At 45.2% G+C, this 19,637-nt stretch overlaps 3 protein-coding genes across 5 annotated transcripts in view; 1 reads left to right on the top strand and 2 right to left on the bottom strand.

Annotated features, from left to right (window-relative positions):
• Positions 1-5,915, top strand: part of LOC139926729 (CCN family member 1) — a 30,987-nt gene extending 25,072 nt beyond the window's left edge. For all 3 annotated transcript variants that reach the window (XM_071918531.2, XM_071918532.2, XM_071918530.2), the window contains 3 exons: positions 291-731; positions 1,315-1,493; positions 3,136-5,915. In XM_071918531.2, the coding sequence (XP_071774632.1) occupies positions 291-731; positions 1,315-1,493; positions 3,136-3,441 (926 nt within the window). In that variant the 3' untranslated portion in view covers positions 3,442-5,915. The remainder of the gene's footprint in view (positions 1-290; positions 732-1,314; positions 1,494-3,135) is intronic.
• A 191-nt stretch (positions 5,916-6,106) lies between these two features.
• ddx39ab (DEAD (Asp-Glu-Ala-Asp) box polypeptide 39Ab) lies at positions 6,107-12,615 on the bottom strand. The gene is made up of 10 exons (XM_071918529.2): positions 12,548-12,615; positions 11,445-11,661; positions 10,350-10,477; positions 9,409-9,685; positions 8,933-9,051; positions 8,562-8,693; positions 8,261-8,370; positions 7,873-8,017; positions 7,468-7,615; positions 6,107-6,962 (listed from the first exon to the last, which is right to left on the bottom strand). Exons 2-10 carry the CDS (start codon positions 11,650-11,652, stop codon positions 6,946-6,948), a joined length of 1,284 nt encoding a protein of 427 aa, XP_071774630.1. The 5' UTR covers positions 11,653-11,661; positions 12,548-12,615; the 3' UTR covers positions 6,107-6,945.
• Positions 12,616-13,971: 1,356 nt separating this feature from the next.
• LOC139926726 (volume-regulated anion channel subunit LRRC8D) lies at positions 13,972-18,082 on the bottom strand. Its single transcript, XM_071918526.2, has 5 exons — positions 17,744-18,082; positions 17,014-17,610; positions 16,535-16,785; positions 15,252-15,626; positions 13,972-15,094 (listed from the first exon to the last, which is right to left on the bottom strand). The coding sequence occupies exons 1-5, from the start codon at positions 18,080-18,082 to the stop codon at positions 13,972-13,974; spliced, it is 2,685 nt and encodes an 894-aa protein (XP_071774627.2).
• Positions 18,083-19,637: the final 1,555 nt, after the last annotated feature.

Below are 19,637 nucleotides of genomic sequence, written 5' to 3'. Positions count from 1 at the left end.
ATTCCTCTCTGGTCTAAGAATAGAGCCTCCTTCATAAAACTGGGGATAGTGTGTCTCTCCCTCTCTCTTTCATTTTATCCACCTTCGCCTTCATTTCACATTCCCATGCACGTGAGATGAATTTAAAAATGAGCCTCTTTCTTATGTGTTCAGTCTTCCTCTCACTGTAGTCTATATCTGTAAAGTGTTCCTCATCATATGCCACATATGATGTTACCTAAAGACAGTATGGTTCTGCAATCACCTCTCATCCATAAAGTACTTCAACCTGCATTTTTTCTTCCTTTCAGCAAAGGCGGAGGGCCGCTCCTGCGAATACAACGGGCGGATCTATCAAAACGGCGAGAATTTCCGCGCCGGCTGCAAGCACCAGTGCACCTGCATCGACGGAGCAGTGGGCTGCGTGCCCCTTTGCCCCAGCCACGTGCCCCTGGCCTCCCCCTCCTGCCCCGCCCCGCGGCTGGTCAAGGTGCCCGGCCAGTGCTGCCTCAGCATCGACTGCCACAAGGGCGCCACCGTCGTGACCCCGGCGCACCGGCGCCCTCAGCCTCCGGCCTACCCGCCTTACCCCTTCATGCCCTACCCGGCCTACCCTTACCCAAAGCCTTATCCCAAGCCGTACCCGAAGCCGTACCCTTACAAACCCAAGAAAGACAAGGACGCCCTGGGCAACGAGCTGCTGGAGGTGGGGCGGAAGTGGGACAAGCCACGTGGACACAAGCACCTGGCGGGTAAGACGGGGCGCCGCCGTGTCGCCTCAGAGTGCCGTCTGTTTCCTCCACGCAGTAAAGCGTCATGTTTGTGTTTTAGCCTTTTCAACCCCCTGACGCACAAACGGCCCCACTGTGAGCAGCCCTAGCCTTTCCTTCTGCATCTGTGTGTGTGTATGTGTGTGTCAGCGTTTATGCAAGGCTTGTTTTCCACTGGCTCCTTGTACACCAGAGGTGCGCTCTCTCTCTCCCTCACACACACACACACACTGCTCTCACACACCACATACCTCTGTCACCCAGCTTTCCCCTCTCTGTAATCACCCTCTCTATGCGTCAGTGTTGCCTGTTCAGTGAATGAGGCTAGTGTGCTTTACATCTCTCTCCCTCAACCTCTCCCTCTCCCTCTCTCTCCCTCTGGCCCTCTTTCCCCTGATCTCACTGTCGTTCATCTTGTTTCTCTTTTCTCTTTCTCTCCGTATTTTGCATTCTCCATTGTTCTTCTCCCTCACACATTCATTTTCCACCTCTCTGTCTGTCCCTCTCTCTCACGCCCCATGTAACCCCCCCTCCCCTCTCTCTCTCTTTCTCTCTCTCGCTCCAGCATGGAGGCAGGTGGGAGATCAGTGCGTGGTTCAGACTACTTCCTGGTCCCAGTGTTCTCGGAGCTGTGGGATGGGCGTGTCCTCTCGTGTTACCAATGACAACGCCCAATGCAAGCTGGTGAAGGAGACGCGTCTCTGCAACATCCGGCCCTGCAGCTCCATGTCTATCCCTGTCAAGGTAAGGAATTTAAACACCAAGTACAATAAATGTACGGGAATTTGTCTTGGTGACAGAAGTGCAGAGGGGGAGAAAGGGAGTGGTTGGGTGTGTGAGTGAGTGAACGAGCCATCTGTAGAAGGGAGTGTGTGTGTTATGTGTTTCTGTGCTTTTGAGATTCTTATAGGGGGGATAGATTGCAGTGTTTGCTCTAATGGCTCTCAACCATGTTGTTCCGCTGCCTTGCCAAATAGATTTAGGAAAGGGTTGCACTCAAGAGGGGTCACATTGATATTAATATCATGGCATTTATTCACTGCCCCACCCCCGGATCCCTTTCTGGTCCATTCTGTCTATTCACGGTTCTGTTGCTGTGTGGGCAAACAGCCCCAGCAGGATGACGACAGAACTGATTTAGGCCGGGTTTCCCCCTGTGTAACTTGGTGCGAAGTTCATTTTTGTCCCATTGTAAATCAATGGAACCTAATTAATCAGTGATTTTTTTAAAGCTGAAATGCGACAGGATTAATGGTGACACATTAAGTGTTTTCTTTTCTTTTTTTTCACCAAGATAGTCCATAATAAACCCTGTTGACATCATAACTAGACATTAATAGGTAACATAAGAGAAAAAAGGAGACTTCTAACATTTTCTCTTTTCATGTGGTCGTTTTCTTCTCTTAAACTCAACCTAAAAAAAATAAAAAAAATAAAAATATATATATATATATATATATATATATATATATATATATATATATATATATATATATATACACACACACACACACACACACACACACACACACACACACACACACACACACACATATATATATATTTGGCAGAAAATGATTGTGCTTTTTCTTATTACCTGGTGTCCCAATTTTCATTATTAATTGTTGAAAATCACTTCGGCTGTCCTTTTAACATAACACAATAGAAATGATATTGTAAAGTTTTACTCAGACAAAAACTCTTTGGTCAAGTGATGGTCCCTCCCCTTCCTCGTTTGTCTGTGGGGGCTGAATTTGGAGCTGGCTTGCTCTTGTACCCTCCTTGTCCATGTGAACCCCTCCCACACTGGACCTGGGTTCCTGTGACTGTGAGCTGCAGTTAATGGCTCCTTGCTGTAAAGAGCACTTGATTCGCCCACTCTGTTGCTTTCTCACATTTCATATAACGCCTTCGCAAACATTCTGCCTCCCTCCATCATCCACTTATGAGGCTGATGGGTTGTTATGCACCTGTTTCGCTGTGCTCTCCCAGTGTTTGCAGAGCTGTGGTGGGTGTTAATGTGTATCAGTGTCAATCCATAACCGTTGTTGGCATGCTCCTCTCTCCAGCTTTCATCTGTTGTTCTGACCTTTACTCTGTTTTTCTCTGTCTCTGTGCTAACCACATTAACTGTGCTTTCCATGGCTCGATGCTGTAGTAATAAGTTATTTTATGTTGATGTGCGGTATTGCAGTTCTGATTCCTGATTCCAAGGAAAAGACAGTTTGATCCTACAAAGCTTTCACTGGAAAGGCGTATTCATCCTGCTGTAGAAGTCTGTGGTATCACAGCTGTGCCTCCCATGCCAAAGACAAGACTATTAAATTCCTTTCACTGGAAAGGTGAATTCACCCTGCGTCTTTCTCTCTCCTTTCCCCCTCCACAGAAAGGAAGGAAGTGCTCTCGTACCCATAAGGCCCCAGAGCCGCACCGTCTGTCCTACGCTGGCTGCAGGAGCACTCGTCTCTACCGGCCCAACTACTGCGGCGTGTGCCGGGACGGCCGTTGCTGCTCGCCCCGCCGCACGCGCACCGCCACCGTGACCTTCGCCTGTCCCGACGGCGAGCGCTTCGAGAGGTCCGTGATGTTCATCCAGTCCTGCAAGTGCAGCGACGAGTGCAACCACCTCAACGAGGCCGCCATGCCTCCGCAGCGGTGGCTCTACGGGGACACGCACAAGTTCATCGACTAGCGGCATCCTCCCCCAAAATACATTCCCTCACACACTCCCAAAGACATTAACTCCCCTCTAGCCAACCCCATTATAGAATAGCTGTCCTTAGTGAATCTATGAGTAGACACGAGCGAGGTGCACACGTCAACAACATCCTTCCTGGAGAATTATTTGGGGGGGGGAATTGGGAGAGGAAGAATGAATCAGACAGGCGCATCTCCAACCCGGACAGAGAGAAGTGACCAGCCCCTGCTTTAGTGTAGATAACCGGTTGATTCTGGCCCTGCCAGACTTGCTACAGTATGTTTATGGAACAACATGGATCCAACCAGCCGCCATGTTGACATCATGCGCCATATATCCCCGAACTCTGAGACTGAACCCATTCAGTGGGGATGATGGACAGAGAGCTGATACACACAAACATAACTGTTGTTGATTTCTTTTGTTGATGGTGTGGATTCACATCAGTTACTGAGCAATAGGTCTGACTAGCTAATAGAAAGCTGGTCTGATGTTGATTTGGAGTCAGATACGAAACCAACTGGAATCATCTGTCCATTCACTCTCCATGATCCGAGCATTGATTTAAACCAAATGAAGACTCACAGAGAAGACTTGACAGAAAAGACTGGGACGGTGATGGCAGATGATGGAGGAGCATTTATCAAGATGTTCTGACAGGAGGGTGGCTTGTTTCTTTTTATGGTATTTATTCATTGGTATTTATTGTTGAGACAGACATGACACGGTGGCTGCCAACAGGGAAGGCGGTGCTGCTATGTTTGGAGCAGCAGCGCAGCCGGACAGGGATCTGACAGAGACAAAACAGCTGAGAGCTGTCCGCAACGGGAGGCAGAGGAGAACTCCCACAGATCCGGGGCTTGACCCCCGGGTCGCATCAGAGGTCACAGTCGTCAGAAAGCCATATCCAATGATGGATGATGAAGACAGTAACTTTGGGGAGGGAGAGAAGGTGTTATGTATCGGGAAAAGACAGACTTGAACCTGGCGGGTTGAGGCTTTGTATGCATTAGTGGGCAAAATGTCAAAGGTTGTTTACACAGCTGGACTCATCCCCTGCCTCGCCTCCACGGAAAAGTGAGACATTTACCAAGCACCAGAAGAACGAGCCTGGGATTCTGGCGTCGAGAAGTCGACCGGCTAATTCTGTGCAAATTACAATCCTGACTCCGAGGGGTAGTAAGAGAAAATCAGCCACTCTCGGGTTTTGCTATAAAAATAAAATGCGAAAAACTGTGTGCGCTGAGGTAAACATGTAATTTGTGACTGGCGGGTGGAACCGCTCTGGTACCCAATCTGGCCTGTAATCTAGCAGCGACTGATGCACGCTAACAAAACTCTTACTCATGTCTCTTCATGTTTATGTGGGTGTCTATTTCTGAACAAACGCCGTTGGAAGGCTGCATGCGTCGTCCATGGCACCGCCGTCATTTAAAAGGGACAGAGAGCTTTTTGACCCTGCAGAGGACGGGGTCAGGGGTGGAGTTCCCGCCACACGGGTCACTAATGGCCGTCTTTCTAAGGACACATAACAGCGGCCTGTTACAGCACCTCATGTGTACCAGCATGTCTGAAGGAGAAGGAGGAATTCTGTATTATTCTATAGCTGGTGTGACCTAGACCCTTTACTATATGACTGAAGAACCCAAGCATCTTCCATACTGGGACTTGGGTTATAATTCATGCACCTTATAGCAGCTTTATTCATGACCTAATCTCTAAATGAAGGAGATGTATTGAGAGGTCTTGTCAAACCAATTTTCTCTCCTTTACTGAATGAAAAGTTTTATCGGTGATTCAACCTTATTTGAAGCACCATTTTACATTTCAGAGATTTTTTTTCCTCTCGTGCCATAATAGATATCGGCTTGGAAGTTTTAGCATTTTTCTATGAAATGGAAAAACTTCACCTTTTCTACGATCTCTTTGCCACAATAGGCTTTCTTAGTTAGGAGACTCTGCTGCTTCTGAACCTCACAACCTTTTTTTGGGAGCTTTAACCTTTAGGAAAAGAAGAAAGAATTGTTTTTGATAAATGTTTCTGATGTTGCCATTGCCTCTTTGCCTATGTAGATGCTGTGGTTTTGGTGAAATGTCTGTAGTTTTGTTACAGGACACTATAGAGCAGCTATGTACAGATGCCTTGTTATTATGTGTGTAGAGTTTTATCTGCTGTATAAGGGCCAATCCATTTACTGAGTAATACTGAACTAGTCCATGTATAGCTAGCACTGAGCAAGGCTGGGTTCAGATTCTTTGTGAGCATTAAGTGACATATTGAAAGCATGATGGTGATTGTTTGTCTACTAGTGTACAAATTTCTAATACCATCTGTAATAAAGTCATGCATTTTTAGAGAACTTTAAAAAACACAATGAAAAGACAGGACTATGTAGGATTGGAAATCTGGTTGTCTAACCTTAAATTTGATTTTCCATCTTGAATGATTTCATCATTCTGCATTTTGAATAAAGAATATGTTTCACTCCTACACTTTGTGTTGGGCAAGTATCTAAGGGACACTTTTTTTCTATTCGGTAGGTAGGATTACCCAATGGAAGGGTTCCACTGACACTCAAACAGCCATCGTTAACAGCAGCAAGCATTCGTCCTTTTCTTGGCTTGCAACACAGTCATACATATTTTAATGACACCATGGTTTTGTGTTTGTAGTTGTGTGTGGAGTTTTATTTCAAAACAAGATCAATGGCCTTAGATACAAACTGAGCATCAATCAAGTGAATACAGTGAACAGTAGACCTACTTCCACCCACATTTACAAAGATTTATCATCAGGAGTCCTCTTGGACACTGCATTTATTTTAAGTATTCAATTGGTGGCAAAAGACCTAACAAAGAGCTGCCATGTGATCCAAAATCTTTTCTCTACAGGAAACGTCATTGCTTGACCATTTGTATTATCATGAAGAAAAAAAAAAAAAAAAACAACAACTCTCGTGCAGTGATAAAACCACTTCCTACTTAAAAAAAGGAAACAAATTTGAAAAAACTAAGGGCTAAAAAACACTTTTGTATTGTACACTGATCTTACCTTTTCACCTATAAAATTGTACTAAGAATTTTTTTTTTAAAAAGCTATAGTTTGAACATGGTTTCAGTTCTTGTTTGCAAAAAGCAGCTAAAAATGTGTTTTACATGTTCCTCAGAACTACTACTCTGGACATTTTTTTACTTTAGATTGTGATAAATGTAAACAATGATAAAGAAGACAATAGCCTCACAAGAGACCACAACGGTGAACTGGCATTTTATAAAAAGTTTTAATTTCATTGAGCAAAAACAAACCACGGTAAAAGACAAATTAAAACCAGCCAACCCCTCCCTCCCCCAAAAAGAGACATTAAAATAAAATAAAAATGTTTGGTGAACATAGTCAAGGAGCAGAGCTTTGAAATAAACAGTGAAGTTGGTTTACTTCCAAATACAAGAAGACACAAAGAGATCCACGGAAAGGAGACGTCTGCTTGGCTTGAGTACTCATCTGGACTGCTCGACTACAGAGGGACAGAGGAGGATAGACATGAGTCAAGCATTTATAAGATCGCTACCATCACTTTGAGCAACAGCTGAGCATACCAACTTTCCACCAATAGGTTAAACATGTAAGGATAGTTTCCATTTGCCGAGACCTCTACAGTTACATGGCAGTATCAATTCTTGTCTCTTGTTGCCAAGATTACGCCAAGAGTTATCACACCAGCTAATTGTCTGGAAGGCAAACATAAGCAGGCAAGATCCCACAAGCAGTACATGGAGTACAAGCAATTAGCGGTGAATGGATACTCTGCATAGAGAACATGTGAAATTGCAGTGTTGTTATGACAGTAAAGTGGCTTTAAACTCCTCTAATCCACATATTATATTCATGCCAACAAGCCTTCCTAAAGCCCATCAAACAGACTCAGGAGTTAGACGTGTAGCAGAAAGAATCAGGCCGACTTCATTGAGGACATCAAGTATCAGTGGATTTCAGCAGGCATTCAGAAATGAAAGACTTACTGTAGGTGGAGATGTCAATCTCCTCTGGAAGCTCGGCCACATTGACCTCAAAGCGGTCCTGCACATCGTTCAGAGTCTTGGCGTCGGTCTCGTCAGACACGAAGGTTACGGCCAGGCCTTTGGTTCCAAACCTACCAGCACGGGCGACCTGAGGGGCGAGGAGGAGACAAGAGTGAGTGAAATCCAAAAAGCCATACCTCAGTCTACTCCACTCAACATATCTAACAAATTCACGCCGTGAATAAATGACAATCGTTCAAGGCTATGGCACGCCAGTAAACTATTCCGAGACGAGCGCTTCTGTAAACCAAACCTCCCAGAACATTGCTGTGGTTGATGACACACAGAAGAAACAGGTGTAAAAAGGAAGAACAGGTGCTGTTGTTTCCGCGCTGCAGTTCTCACCCTGTGCAAATAGGTGTCAGAATCTTCTGGCATGTCGTAGTTGAAGACGATATTGACTCGCTCGATGTCCATCCCTCGGCCAAAGAGGTTGGTGGCCACCAAGATCCGCCTTTGGAAATCCTTGAACTGCTGATAGCGAGAGAGCCTGGGGGGGACAAGAAGGGGCAGCAGGGAGGAGAGAGAGAGCCAGGGAGAGATTATCAACACAGCTGCTGTAGGCATTACTGGACTGGATCCCCTTTGAAGGCAATGATGTGTTGAGTTAATTGATGAGGCCTCATGCTCCATAAACATACTTAGCATTTGGAGCTCAATAGAGTATGTGTTTATGAGTGTAGGTATGCATGTGTTGGTATGCAAGAGGAAAATGTGTGTATGCAGGACTCACCTCTCCTCCTGAGCCATTCCCCTGTGGATGGCGATGGCAGGGAAATTCTGTTCCACCAGAAGCTGGGACAGAGCCACGCAGCGCTGGACTGACTTGACGAAGATCACCACCTAGAGGCAAAGTGGACACATTGCAATATTGCTGCTGGGGCTGCATGGGTCAGGAAACTAGACCTGCTACATCTGCTTGTATATTTGACATTATAGTTCTTTAAAAATAAATAAATACAAAATGAAGTAAACCTAGGACGCTAAGTGCTACTGGGACAATTATACACCAGATAATTGTTTTGTCAGCTTACCTGGTTGAACTCCAACACGTCAAGCAGGTCAAACAGCTTGCGGTTCTTCTCACTGTCCTTCAGTTTGCAGTAGTACTGTTGCAAGCCGTGGAGTGTAAGTTTGGTCTCGTCATCCACAAATACTTCCATGGGCTACAGGAGACGAGAGTGGGTTAGGTAAACTCGACATGAGAGCTGGTAGTTTATTATGGGAGGTTACAGCTACACTAACAAAATGGTGAGAATCACTCAAGATTCAAGTGTACTTCAGTGCAACAGCAATTTCCATCTTATTTTTTTTATTTTTAAGAGGTGATGTTTTCCTGGGTATTTTCAAGCATCTTCGGAGATAGGGAGAACAACTCAACAGCCCCCTCCCAACATTTACTCACATCCTGCATGAATTTGCGGCAGACTGGTCGGATCTCCTTGCTCAGGGTGGCGCTGAACATCATGCACTGCTTCTCGTGGGGTGTGAGCCTGAAGATGTCCTGTACGTCGCGCCTCATGTCTGCAACAGAAGGAGAGATTGCAAGATCAGCAAAATGCTTACTTAGTCTGACCAGCAGCTAAAAAACCCCAAAGTATTCATTTTATAACGATATGAAACAGAAAAGCCAGCAAATCTTAGCATTTGAGAAGCCGTTACAGGAAATGGTTGGCATTTTACTTGAGAAAATTACAAACAATTTATCAACTACCAAAATTATAATTGATTAATCTTCTGTTGATTGACTAAAAAAATCTAAAGAGAATACATGAAAGTGAAATCACAGCTGCATAAATAATTAGACTACCAGGAATAGGATAGAGAAGAGTTTCACCGAGGAGAAAGAAAGACCAATAACTGTTAGACACATGAACACACCTAGCTGCTCCAACATCTTGTCACACTCATCCAGGACAAAGTGCTTGACGTTCTTCAGGTTGAGGGTCTTGTTCCGAATCAGGGCGAGGATGCGTCCCGGCGTTCCGACGACGATGTGAGGGCAGTTCTTCTTCAAGACCTCCTCGTCCTTCTTGATGGCCAGGCCACCAAAAAATACCGCTGCCTTTACCGTGGGCATGTACTTGGAGAAACGCTCGTACTCTTTGCTGATCTGGAAGGCCAGCTCTCGTGTGTGGCACATGACTAATACGGATACCTGTGGAGGAGATGTACAGTGGTGCTCAGACATTTCAATGGGCATCTGATTCTACCAAACAAACACTGAAGGCACCGTTTGCCTTATTTGACTAAACCAACAATTTCTTCTTGTTATTCATGCAACTTCAGTATGTAGTGTGACATTCATTTTTAAAGACACTTCCTCTGTTCTAAGTACAGGAGGATTACAAAACATGTGGACAGTCTTTTCTACTTTCTCTCACAATTTCTTTTTCAATACACATTTTAGAAAATTGGTTCAGGGAAACCATGGCATGCCCATATTTAGAATTTGATTTGATTTCATGAAACTTTTTCCAAAATGATTTGGGCAGGAATTCTGTATACTCAATAGTGCAATTCTGATATTTCTATAATTTGTGCAGCCCTAGTGTGCACTAGGCAAATATGAGGTTGAGTCAAGTTTATAGGAAGCAAACAACTCAATGGATTGACAGAGTTCAATTGAGGTACGCTGTGTTTTATTTCTGTTGTACAACTTTAATGGTTGTACAGCAACAGACATTAAAACACTAGGGGCCAGGATCAGCTGTAATCGTAAGCCCGTAGTTGTCAAACCGCTCCATTCTTGTTGAGGACAATTTCTGCCAATGTTGCCTCAACCTTAATCAATGCACAGACTTTGTGTATTGTGTACCAACCTGTCCATCAACAGGCTCGATCTGCTGCAGTGTGGCCAGCACAAACACAGCCGTCTTGCCCATACCAGATTTGGCTTGGCACAGGATGTCCATGCCCAGGATAGCCTGGGGGATGCACTCATGCTGGACTGTAGAACAAAAGCAAAGAACAAAGTTCGGTCAGTGACTTAAAGGATAAGGCTGGTGTTTTTTAATGCATTGCTTACCGTCAACAAATCCTATGAAAATAACAAAATCAGCAATGATTTTGTTTTGCCAACAAGTCTCGTCCATGTAGCTGGTGCCCAATGCAGCCATGTCCCAGCAGCCATAGAACTCCATTGTATTAAAAAAAAGGGTTAAAAACGCGTCAAAGAGCCATGCCGTTGCTCTGGGCAACATATTTCATCATCACGATGCACCGGGCCAGCCGACTTTTTCCTCAAACAACTTAATAAGTCGGCTGTAAACACGTTTGCGATCTCAGGAAAGTCGTTCTGTAGCACCGAAAATAGTCCCCGGCGTAATGAAGAATTTGTTCCCATTTGATTTGGTAATAACTACAACAGCCTGACTTTTTGTGGTAACAGTTAGCGATTTTTTAAATTGAAACTATGTCTTTGTGAGCTGTATTTCAAGGTTTTTAGCTTACAATTGGAGCCAATGACTTCTGGGTTGACGGCTAAAAACGGTACGTGGGAAGTCAGAAAGTAACGGGAGTAGAGCAAACGCATTGTTGATTTTGTTATTTTCATAGGATTTGTTGACGGTAAGCAATGCATTAAAAAACACCAGCCTTATCCTTTAACATGCCTATACTGCAAAAAGCTATTGTACAGTATAGCTTATGCTGTGTCATTCCTACTATAATCATTATGCTTAGACTAATGCATTGAATGGGACAAGCAAACTCTTAACACTTTTGGCTGAAAGGCCAGCAGCCATCAAGGCCATTCCCCTTGGTTCTCTTGGAAGATGTATTGATTGTGCACAACAAAAATATCCCAATGAAATGATCCAGAATCACCCCTCCCTCTACCCCACAATTTGCCATCATAATTGGCAAGAGCATATACAATGAATGAAGACAACCTCAGATAATCAAATGCCCCTCACCTTCAGAAGGATGCTCAAAACCACAGTCAACAATGGCGCGGAGCAGCTCCGGTTTGAGCAGGAAATCTCTGAAGCCGGAGCTGTGGATGGAGACGTAGGAACCCTTCACCTCCTTCTTGCCTGCGGGGGCTGCGGTCTCAGGGGCTCCCTGAGGCTCCTCGTCTTCTTCATAATCCAGCAGCTCATTGTCAACGTCATTCTCAGCCATTATGTCTGTCTGGAAGAGAGGAAACAATAAGTTCCGGTTTTAGTTTGTTTACCAAGTCAGCAATTCCTCCTCATTGAGTTCACATGGAGAGCAGCTGGCTAAACACACCTGTTGTTGCCATTTTCTGCACAAAGTTTCACCATACATCGAAAGTATACTCAACTATATTCTGTTTGTGCAAGACTCGGATGGTGGTAGGGACTCTACCCATTTAAAGGTTTATTAAAAGGATTTGATGTTTTATATCTTCAACGATATTAGCATTGTTGTGAACCCCAGACTGTGTGCAATCACCCCTTTGTGAAATGCACGGTCCACTGGGCGAGAAAGCTACATTATCCAAAATGCACATAATGTTAGTAAATAATGTTTACAGTCAGCAGTAAATTATGGATAAAACTGTCCTCTACACGACACACAAAACACCCCTGAGATACAGCTAGTCAAACAGCCCGGGAGCTTAGTAGACACTCCAGGGTTAAACACCCGGGTTAGCCTCTTAGCCGTCTACTGCCTAGGTTAGCTATGTTGCATAACAATTGCTAACGTGGCTAGCTAACATGCTAGTTGTCCTGTTAGTTGACCAGTCAGCTAGACCACACAACACATTATATCAGCAATTATTAAGATTACATTACGAGGAAAACATAGTAGACACACATATCTGAACATTCAGAAACGTGAGATAGGTTGGTGGGTCGGTCCGCTAGCTAAGGTAGCAAGGCTATCAAAAGAGCTAGGCTAGATAGCGCAGCGGCATTTTAATGCAAACAATGAAATCAGTTTATCATAGAGATCTTATTATTCAAGAAAAAATCCTCAGTCACCAGATCTAAAACTATAGTTGTATAAGCTGCCTGGTTCCTTTACAAACAAGTTAATATTGCATTCTTACCTTCACGATGTTACAACTCAACCTGAGCAAGACTCAAAACCGCATGGGGAGGCCTCAGTTGGTTTATGCGATTATACGGAAGTACCGCCTCCGATAAATGCATTGACGTCATTGGTGGATTCAGACGTCCATCGCCACAAACGACTCAGGATTGGACAAATAGCCTGCCAATCATTATCCCGGCTAACCGCAGCTGAAAGACGCGGGATCAGCGGGGAATGTATCATTACTATTGACAATAGAATGAAATTGCCCTGAGCCGCCTGACTGGAATATAAATTGTTAGCAACAGCACGCACGCATGCGCACCCACCCGCACCCACCCACCCACCCACCCACACACACACACACACACACACACACACACACACACACACACACACACACACACACACACAAACAAACAGACACACAGCTTTTCTTTCCTTAACTGCAAATATTGCATAATTTCACTTCTGTTTACTTGTCCAAAAAAGTTCCAAATAAATATATTCCATTTATTACAGCATTCAAAAGACATTAAAGTGCTTTGTTCAATCAAATCAGTATGTTTTTTTTTTTTTTTGCATAGCAGACTCATCACAACTATAAACAGTTAAAAACAATTAATAGTTCACTGTAAATGGACATCCAGCTTGATTTGTTCTTTAAATTATCTTTAATTGTCTCATCAGTTTCAGAAATCCACAGTGGCACGGAAGCCCAGTTTTAATCACAGCTACTCAGTGAGTGCAGACAAACTTCTCTCCATTGGAAACTGGGTCCCTCCACTATTGACAAAGGGTGAGACAGTCACATGCATCTAAAATCTTGAAAATGTTATCATTTGGATACGCTCAGATGTTTGTTAAGCTTGCTTGGAATCTCTAAGCCTTCAAGATAAAATGACAAACCACTTCTCAACATCTAATCCAGTGCAGCGGATATTCATTCATACAGTCCTAAACAGCTCTCTTCGAAAGCCTGTTTTGGTATCTGACTCAGCTCTTTTGTGAATGAATGGAGGTCCTTTTAGGATGAAAGCAAAAGCTCCTCAGTTTGGCTGCAGATTTAGTTCAGTCTGCTCGCTTGCTTATGCTTACTCAAGTTTGTTTTTTCTAAGCTAACATAAGCAATTTACTTCAACAGCACAGGAGTGTTGTGAGGCTTCAAATGTTTCATTGATGCCAGATTGATTTTCAATTTAAAGCCACAAGTCAATGAGCCTCACACTGAGGTAAAACACTCCTTATTTAATGAGAGGAAAACCAACACTTGAGCAATGTGCCCCACATTCTAAAAGAATCGTTAAAAAAGTAGTAAAAAAGTAGAACTGGCATTAAAAATATTAAAAGGATAGCAATATACAAAGTGGTTTCACTGTAAACATAACCATAACAGTGTTAGTATAGTGTTAGCAGCTGGTTAGCTTTTATACAGTAGCTCTATATCTGTGACTCCAGAGCAGAAGAAAAGCTCCACTGTGTAGCAGAGAAGTATGGGAAACTGTCAGACTCTGGCCGGGATTGTGACTCTGAGGATTTACCAGAGGGGGAGCAAGAATGGGTCAGGATGTCCCTCGCGTGGCGAGGCAAAGAATGAAACAGGCAGTCTTCCACCAGAAGACCACCTCCATGCAGCCCTGAGCAGTAGCCCAACTCTGCAGGGAGCTCCTCCAGACTGTTACTGCGCAGGTCCAGCCTCAACAGCTGGGTCAAAGCCCCAATCTCTGTGGGTAATGAACTAAGAGAGTTGTGAGCCACATTTAGGATGTGCAGCTCCAAACAACTACTGAAGAGCTCTGCGGGCAGAGTCTCCAGCCTGTTCCCACTGAGGTCCAGCTCTGTGAGCTGCTGCAGTGCCTTTACCTCTGCAGGCAGCTCCTCTAGCAGGTTGCCAGCCAGTAGGAGCCTACGAAGGCGGTGAAGAGTGAAGAGGGCTGGGGGAAGGTCCTGGAGCTGATTGTTGGCCAGATCTAGAAGCTCTAGGCCTCGCAGTACACCAACACTGGCCGGCAGAGCCAGCACACGGTTATAGGCAAGTCTAAGGCAAGAAAGACGTCGTAGATGAGCCAGACTAAGCAGTTCCTCCAGGGTTCTCAAGTTATTATGCTGCAGGTCCAGTGTCCGCAGGTTGGTCAGAGCCAACAGGGCAGAGGGCAGGCGCTCTAGCTGGCAGCCCTGTAGCTGCAGCTCTCTCAGGCCGGCTATCCGCCTCAGACCTGTCAATACAAACAGCCTGGAGCCCTCATTGTGGATTTCCAGCCTCACCAGGCTGCCTGCCACCTCGTACAGCTCCCCAGGGACCCGCTGCAACATGCCTCGAACCACCAGCACGCGGAGGTGACGTAACTGGCGGAGGCTCCCCAGTGTCCAACCGCGGCCCACCCCACCCTCATAGTCCAGGCGGCCAGAGAGGTGGAGCTCGTGCAGGCCACGAAGGGAGTAGACCCAGCCGGGGATGTCTGCTGCCTGGTTGAAGGTGAGGTGGAGGGCCTCCAGACGTTCCTGGAGGACTCCGAGGGCACCAGGATCCACAGATGCAGGGCAGTGGCAGAGGTGGAGCTCCCTGTTGGAATGATATTTAATAGTAGGGACAGTGAAGCGCGTACAGACACAAAATGTAAAAGTGGATATACATCGCAGTGTGTATTTTCATAATAATGCGTATACTTTCAATCCCCCCCAAAATGTATGAAACATGGACACAACACCAGACAACTCACCTGAGTGAGGTCATATTGGCCACCTGTGCAGTAAACTTGGCATCTGTGATGAACTCCAGTTTGAGGACCTGAAGTTGGCTGAGGGTGAAGAGGGCTGGTGGCAGGCGAGGCAGGGCCACCAGCTGCAGTCTGGACTGGCCCTCCGCGTCAGTAGTCATGGAGCGCAGCTTCTCCGGCCCCCAGCGCCTCTCCTGGTTCTCCTCCAGCAGCCTGGTCTCACTGACAGGCGACAAAAAGACAGACAGACGCTGGGCCAGCAAAGGGTCGTACTGGTCCGCCATGTGCAAAAGAAAGGCCAGGTCATTGCTTAGGTCAGGTACATCTCTCAGGGAGCACGACTCCTTCAGCACGTGGAAGGAGTACTGACGTAGGGAGCTACGAAGGGCACAGACCAACAAACAGATAAAGGACATGGTTAGGAGAAAGTAGCGCCATTGGGAAGTATAAAGTAGGCCTGTAGACTGAAGTCATGAGACCTCTGTATGACTTTGATGTGAATTGGTGTACAACAAAAAAACCTAAATGAAATAAATTCTCTGGGCTGCCTTGCCTTTAGGTGTTTGTAGCGTTAAATTGAATCAAGGAAAAATATAGCCAAATGCCAACCGACTACACAGCATTATACTCTAATCTTATTATCTGGCCTCTGGTTTTCTGTTACTCAGGTCATGGGTAATATTATCTTCACTCTTTTAAAGACCGTCTGAACTATCACAGCCTGTGTAATCTACAGAAAAGCTCAGCAAATTATAAATTAAACTTTCCATTTAGTTCATCCCTTTCAAACAGTGACACAATATACCCCCACAACATGCTCACACACACACACACACACACACACACACACACAAAGTAATACAGTCCAATACCTTACTAGGTATTTTAAGTATGTGCAACAGTTTAGTTTCTGCACTGTGTTTTTAGTTGTAAGGATAGGGATAATATTTGATATCCCAATGAAAGTTTTAATCAAGATGTGCTGTTTGTATGTGTTTTCACAGCACCATCACAAGTATTCCTGTATACATGAATTGAAAGAACATCCCATGACGACTATGAAATAAGATTACACAGACCACACAAACCCCAATCAAATGGGACATGCCTCAACATCCCAGTTAACACAATTGGGTTTATAATAGGCTAATTGAAACATGTGCTTATGCTGCCTATTGTAAACGAGATAAAGAGTTTACAAGTGGAAACTCATCAGAATATTTAAGTATCCCAAATAATATCAGAATATTAACGCAGATGTAAACGCACTCGCTATGGGTTCTGACCTGTGTAAAATCCAGCTGAGGGTGTAAAGGTTCAGCAGGCCATACAACCCCAGCAGGGTCAAGTAGGCCACCAGCAGCTTGTGTAGGAGGGAGGCGAGGGCGTGGGTACACTCAAAGGTACTGTAGCCCACCAGGGCATGCTCCTCAGGGTGACAGGTGTGAGTGAAGGAGATGGAGTCCAGAAGAGGGGTAGTGTAACTCACTATCAGTGTTACCAGAAGCAATTTGAATATAGTCTGAGCCAAGTACACCTGAAGGAAAAGAGGGAAGGGGAGAATGAATTTGTTGACACTATTCAATCAAATCACCCAGACAAATTAACTTGTTTTTACCTGTGTCTTGACATTAAGGAGCAGTGTTGTATTGGTTTGTAATCACCTTTCTAAATGCTGGATGATTTTATAACCTAAGGGTAGCATTTAACAGTATACCACGATACAAATAAAGCCTTACAAAACTGCATCATGTAGACCTCTCACCTTGTAGATGACATCTGAGCTTTCACAGTGGGAACGAAACCTCCTGACCCTCTCAAACAGCGCCCTGGCCTGCTCCCCGTCACTCTTATCCAGGTTGATTACCTGCCTGGGACTGTAAAGCACCGCTGAGGACCTGGAGGCGGGAAAATACACCCGGGGGGCGAGGGACACAGACGACACGAAGCCATCACAGGAGTGTGTGGAGGGGCATGGCGAGGGAGGGATAGCAGTGGACACGCTATCCGACCTCTTCAAAAGGGGGCTGTCTGTGCCCGAGTCCAAGCTCGAATGTCTTGTGCGGGGCACTGGGGGTAAAGATGAAGTTGAAGGGTGAGGAGTTTGGGGTGGTTGTCTCTCCTCCTGCTCCTCCTCTTGCTGGTCGCGGATGCGCTCCTGCCGGGCGGCGTGGGACAGGGCGCGAGACGTCCAGGGCGACTCGCAGCACTTTCCCAAGATGGCCAGGAAGTGTTCTATGCGGGCCGAGGTGAGGGGGAAGTGGAACCAGAAGGAGCCACTGGCTAGCAGTACTAGAGACTGCAGCAGGGCCATGTAGGGGAAGAAGCGGGAGTACCAAGGCAAAGCCTCATGGTAGCACACCTAGACAGACAGGTGGATACACCAACAAAACCTCTTAGTGGTTTTACCTGCTCTGCTGCATCTTTTGAAATGGCAAAGGGAGTGGAGAACAGACAAAACTGGTTGGTATCACACATAGCATATAAAACAGTACCTGGCTGATGTAGACGTACTGCTGATAGACCAGGTGGGTGCGTCTCCCCCGGGCTGGAGGTCGGGGGTTTGGGCTGCTGCTGCGTGGAACCTGGGAAGAGGCTTTTGAAGATGGCTCGTCAGAATTGGAGTAACTTTGGCTACTAGTATTGGGGGTGGGGGTGGGGTCCAGGGGGAGGCACACCACCCGGTCCCTGGACAGAAGCACGGTGCCAGCCAGAACAGATACCATCAGCATCAGGACCACCAGGTAGTCCATGAAGACTTCCCACCAGGGCTTCAACAGCTTGGAACGGCTCTGACGCTCGTTCAGAGACGCCAGCTCCGACAGGGAAAACATGGCGGCCTCTGGGTCCTGTAAGGATGGCAGTAAAAATAACTGATAGATGGTGAAGGCCTGGGCTACTCACATCGACTGATGTGGTGATATAAGAAGAAGAGTCTGCACTTTCATTTTCAGCGTCCCACAAAATAGTAAACAACCAATGTCCCAGCAAGGATCCTGTGTTCAAGTGATATGAACAAATGTTTGAAAGGAGGGATAGAAACAGAAGTAAAGAGAAGCAACAAAGAAATTCTCCTCTACCTAATCTCAGCCTGATGCAGCTGACCATGCTCAGGCTGGTAATAACAACGCTGAACTGGTAAACAAGCCCTTCTTCTGCAAGTTAATATGCTCCCAAGTTTCTTTTTGCGTCATGGTTTAGTATAATAGGATAATATATGAAATGCTGTTAGCCTTTGGCTTAATGTCTGAGTTCTAATGGAGAGTAAATATCTCCCCGTGACACATGTCTACTATCAACCTTTCATATTTGGATCACAATAGGCCTTTTAAAAAAACTTTTGATCAATGAACTGGTGAAGAGGGTTACAGGATAAAAGAAAAAATACAAATTATTTCTTAACATAAGACTTAAACACATTCCCAAACTTCAGGGCATCGAGATTGAGATCATTCATCTGAACAGGTGAAAAATTAATTTTACAACAAGAATCAACTTCCACCTACCTGGTTAATGACACTGCTGACACTTTTTTTTCTCTCTCTCTCTCTCTCTCTCTCAACCTCTCCAATTTCCCCCCCTAGCTTCTTCTAATAAACACCAAAGTTAACGGAGCAGCTCAGCTCACAGCGGCTCTAGAGCAACTTCATTCCGGCGCTGTCCGGTTCTCCCGTGAATAGCTCGTGAAACTTTGCAACAAACTCCTCAGTTGGCGGAGACTAATGTTGGCCGAGGGGCGGCTTTTATACCCGGTTGTCATGACAGGAGAGGATGGCGACGGAGAAATCTAATTCAGCAGCCCGGTCAGACCCGGGGACATGCCTGCTCTCTCGACACCCCACTGACCCTGAGGAAAACAACTAATCCTGTGACACATTTGAGAAGGATATCACAGCAAACATGTTGCTGTGATATCTGTATCCCTCAAAACTATAAACCTATATGCTAGCAGGGTTGGATAGTAACGGAATAGGCCTACTACTAACAGCGTTACGTATTCTGAATACAAAAAAATGTACGTTATTCCAAAACAATGCATGCATTGTGAAAAATGAGAGGATTAGCTAGGCTACTTGTTGGAATAACCTAGTTTTAAAGTGAAAGCGAGAAACTAGGCTATTTAAATAGTGACAGGATGCAACCATCATTGTAAAATATGGTACAACATTGTGTTTGCATGTATTATTCAAACATGAAATAAATGTCCTGAACTTGTATTTTCCCCTGGAATATGATATCATACTAAAGGAGATAAAACACCATAAAGGAAGTCACTTAAACTTATTATTGAGTACCACAGGCACACTATCCCTATAGGATTAGCATACTAATATTTAAGTGATACAATAGCCTATAGGAGATACAAAATACAATAAAGTATATGGTCAC

This window comes from Centroberyx gerrardi, chromosome 7, assembly GCF_048128805.1.
Source record: "Centroberyx gerrardi isolate f3 chromosome 7, fCenGer3.hap1.cur.20231027, whole genome shotgun sequence".
In the NCBI taxonomy this organism is placed as follows: Eukaryota; Metazoa; Chordata; class Actinopteri; order Beryciformes; family Berycidae; genus Centroberyx; species Centroberyx gerrardi.
This window is presented reverse-complemented; position numbering and strand designations above follow the sequence as displayed.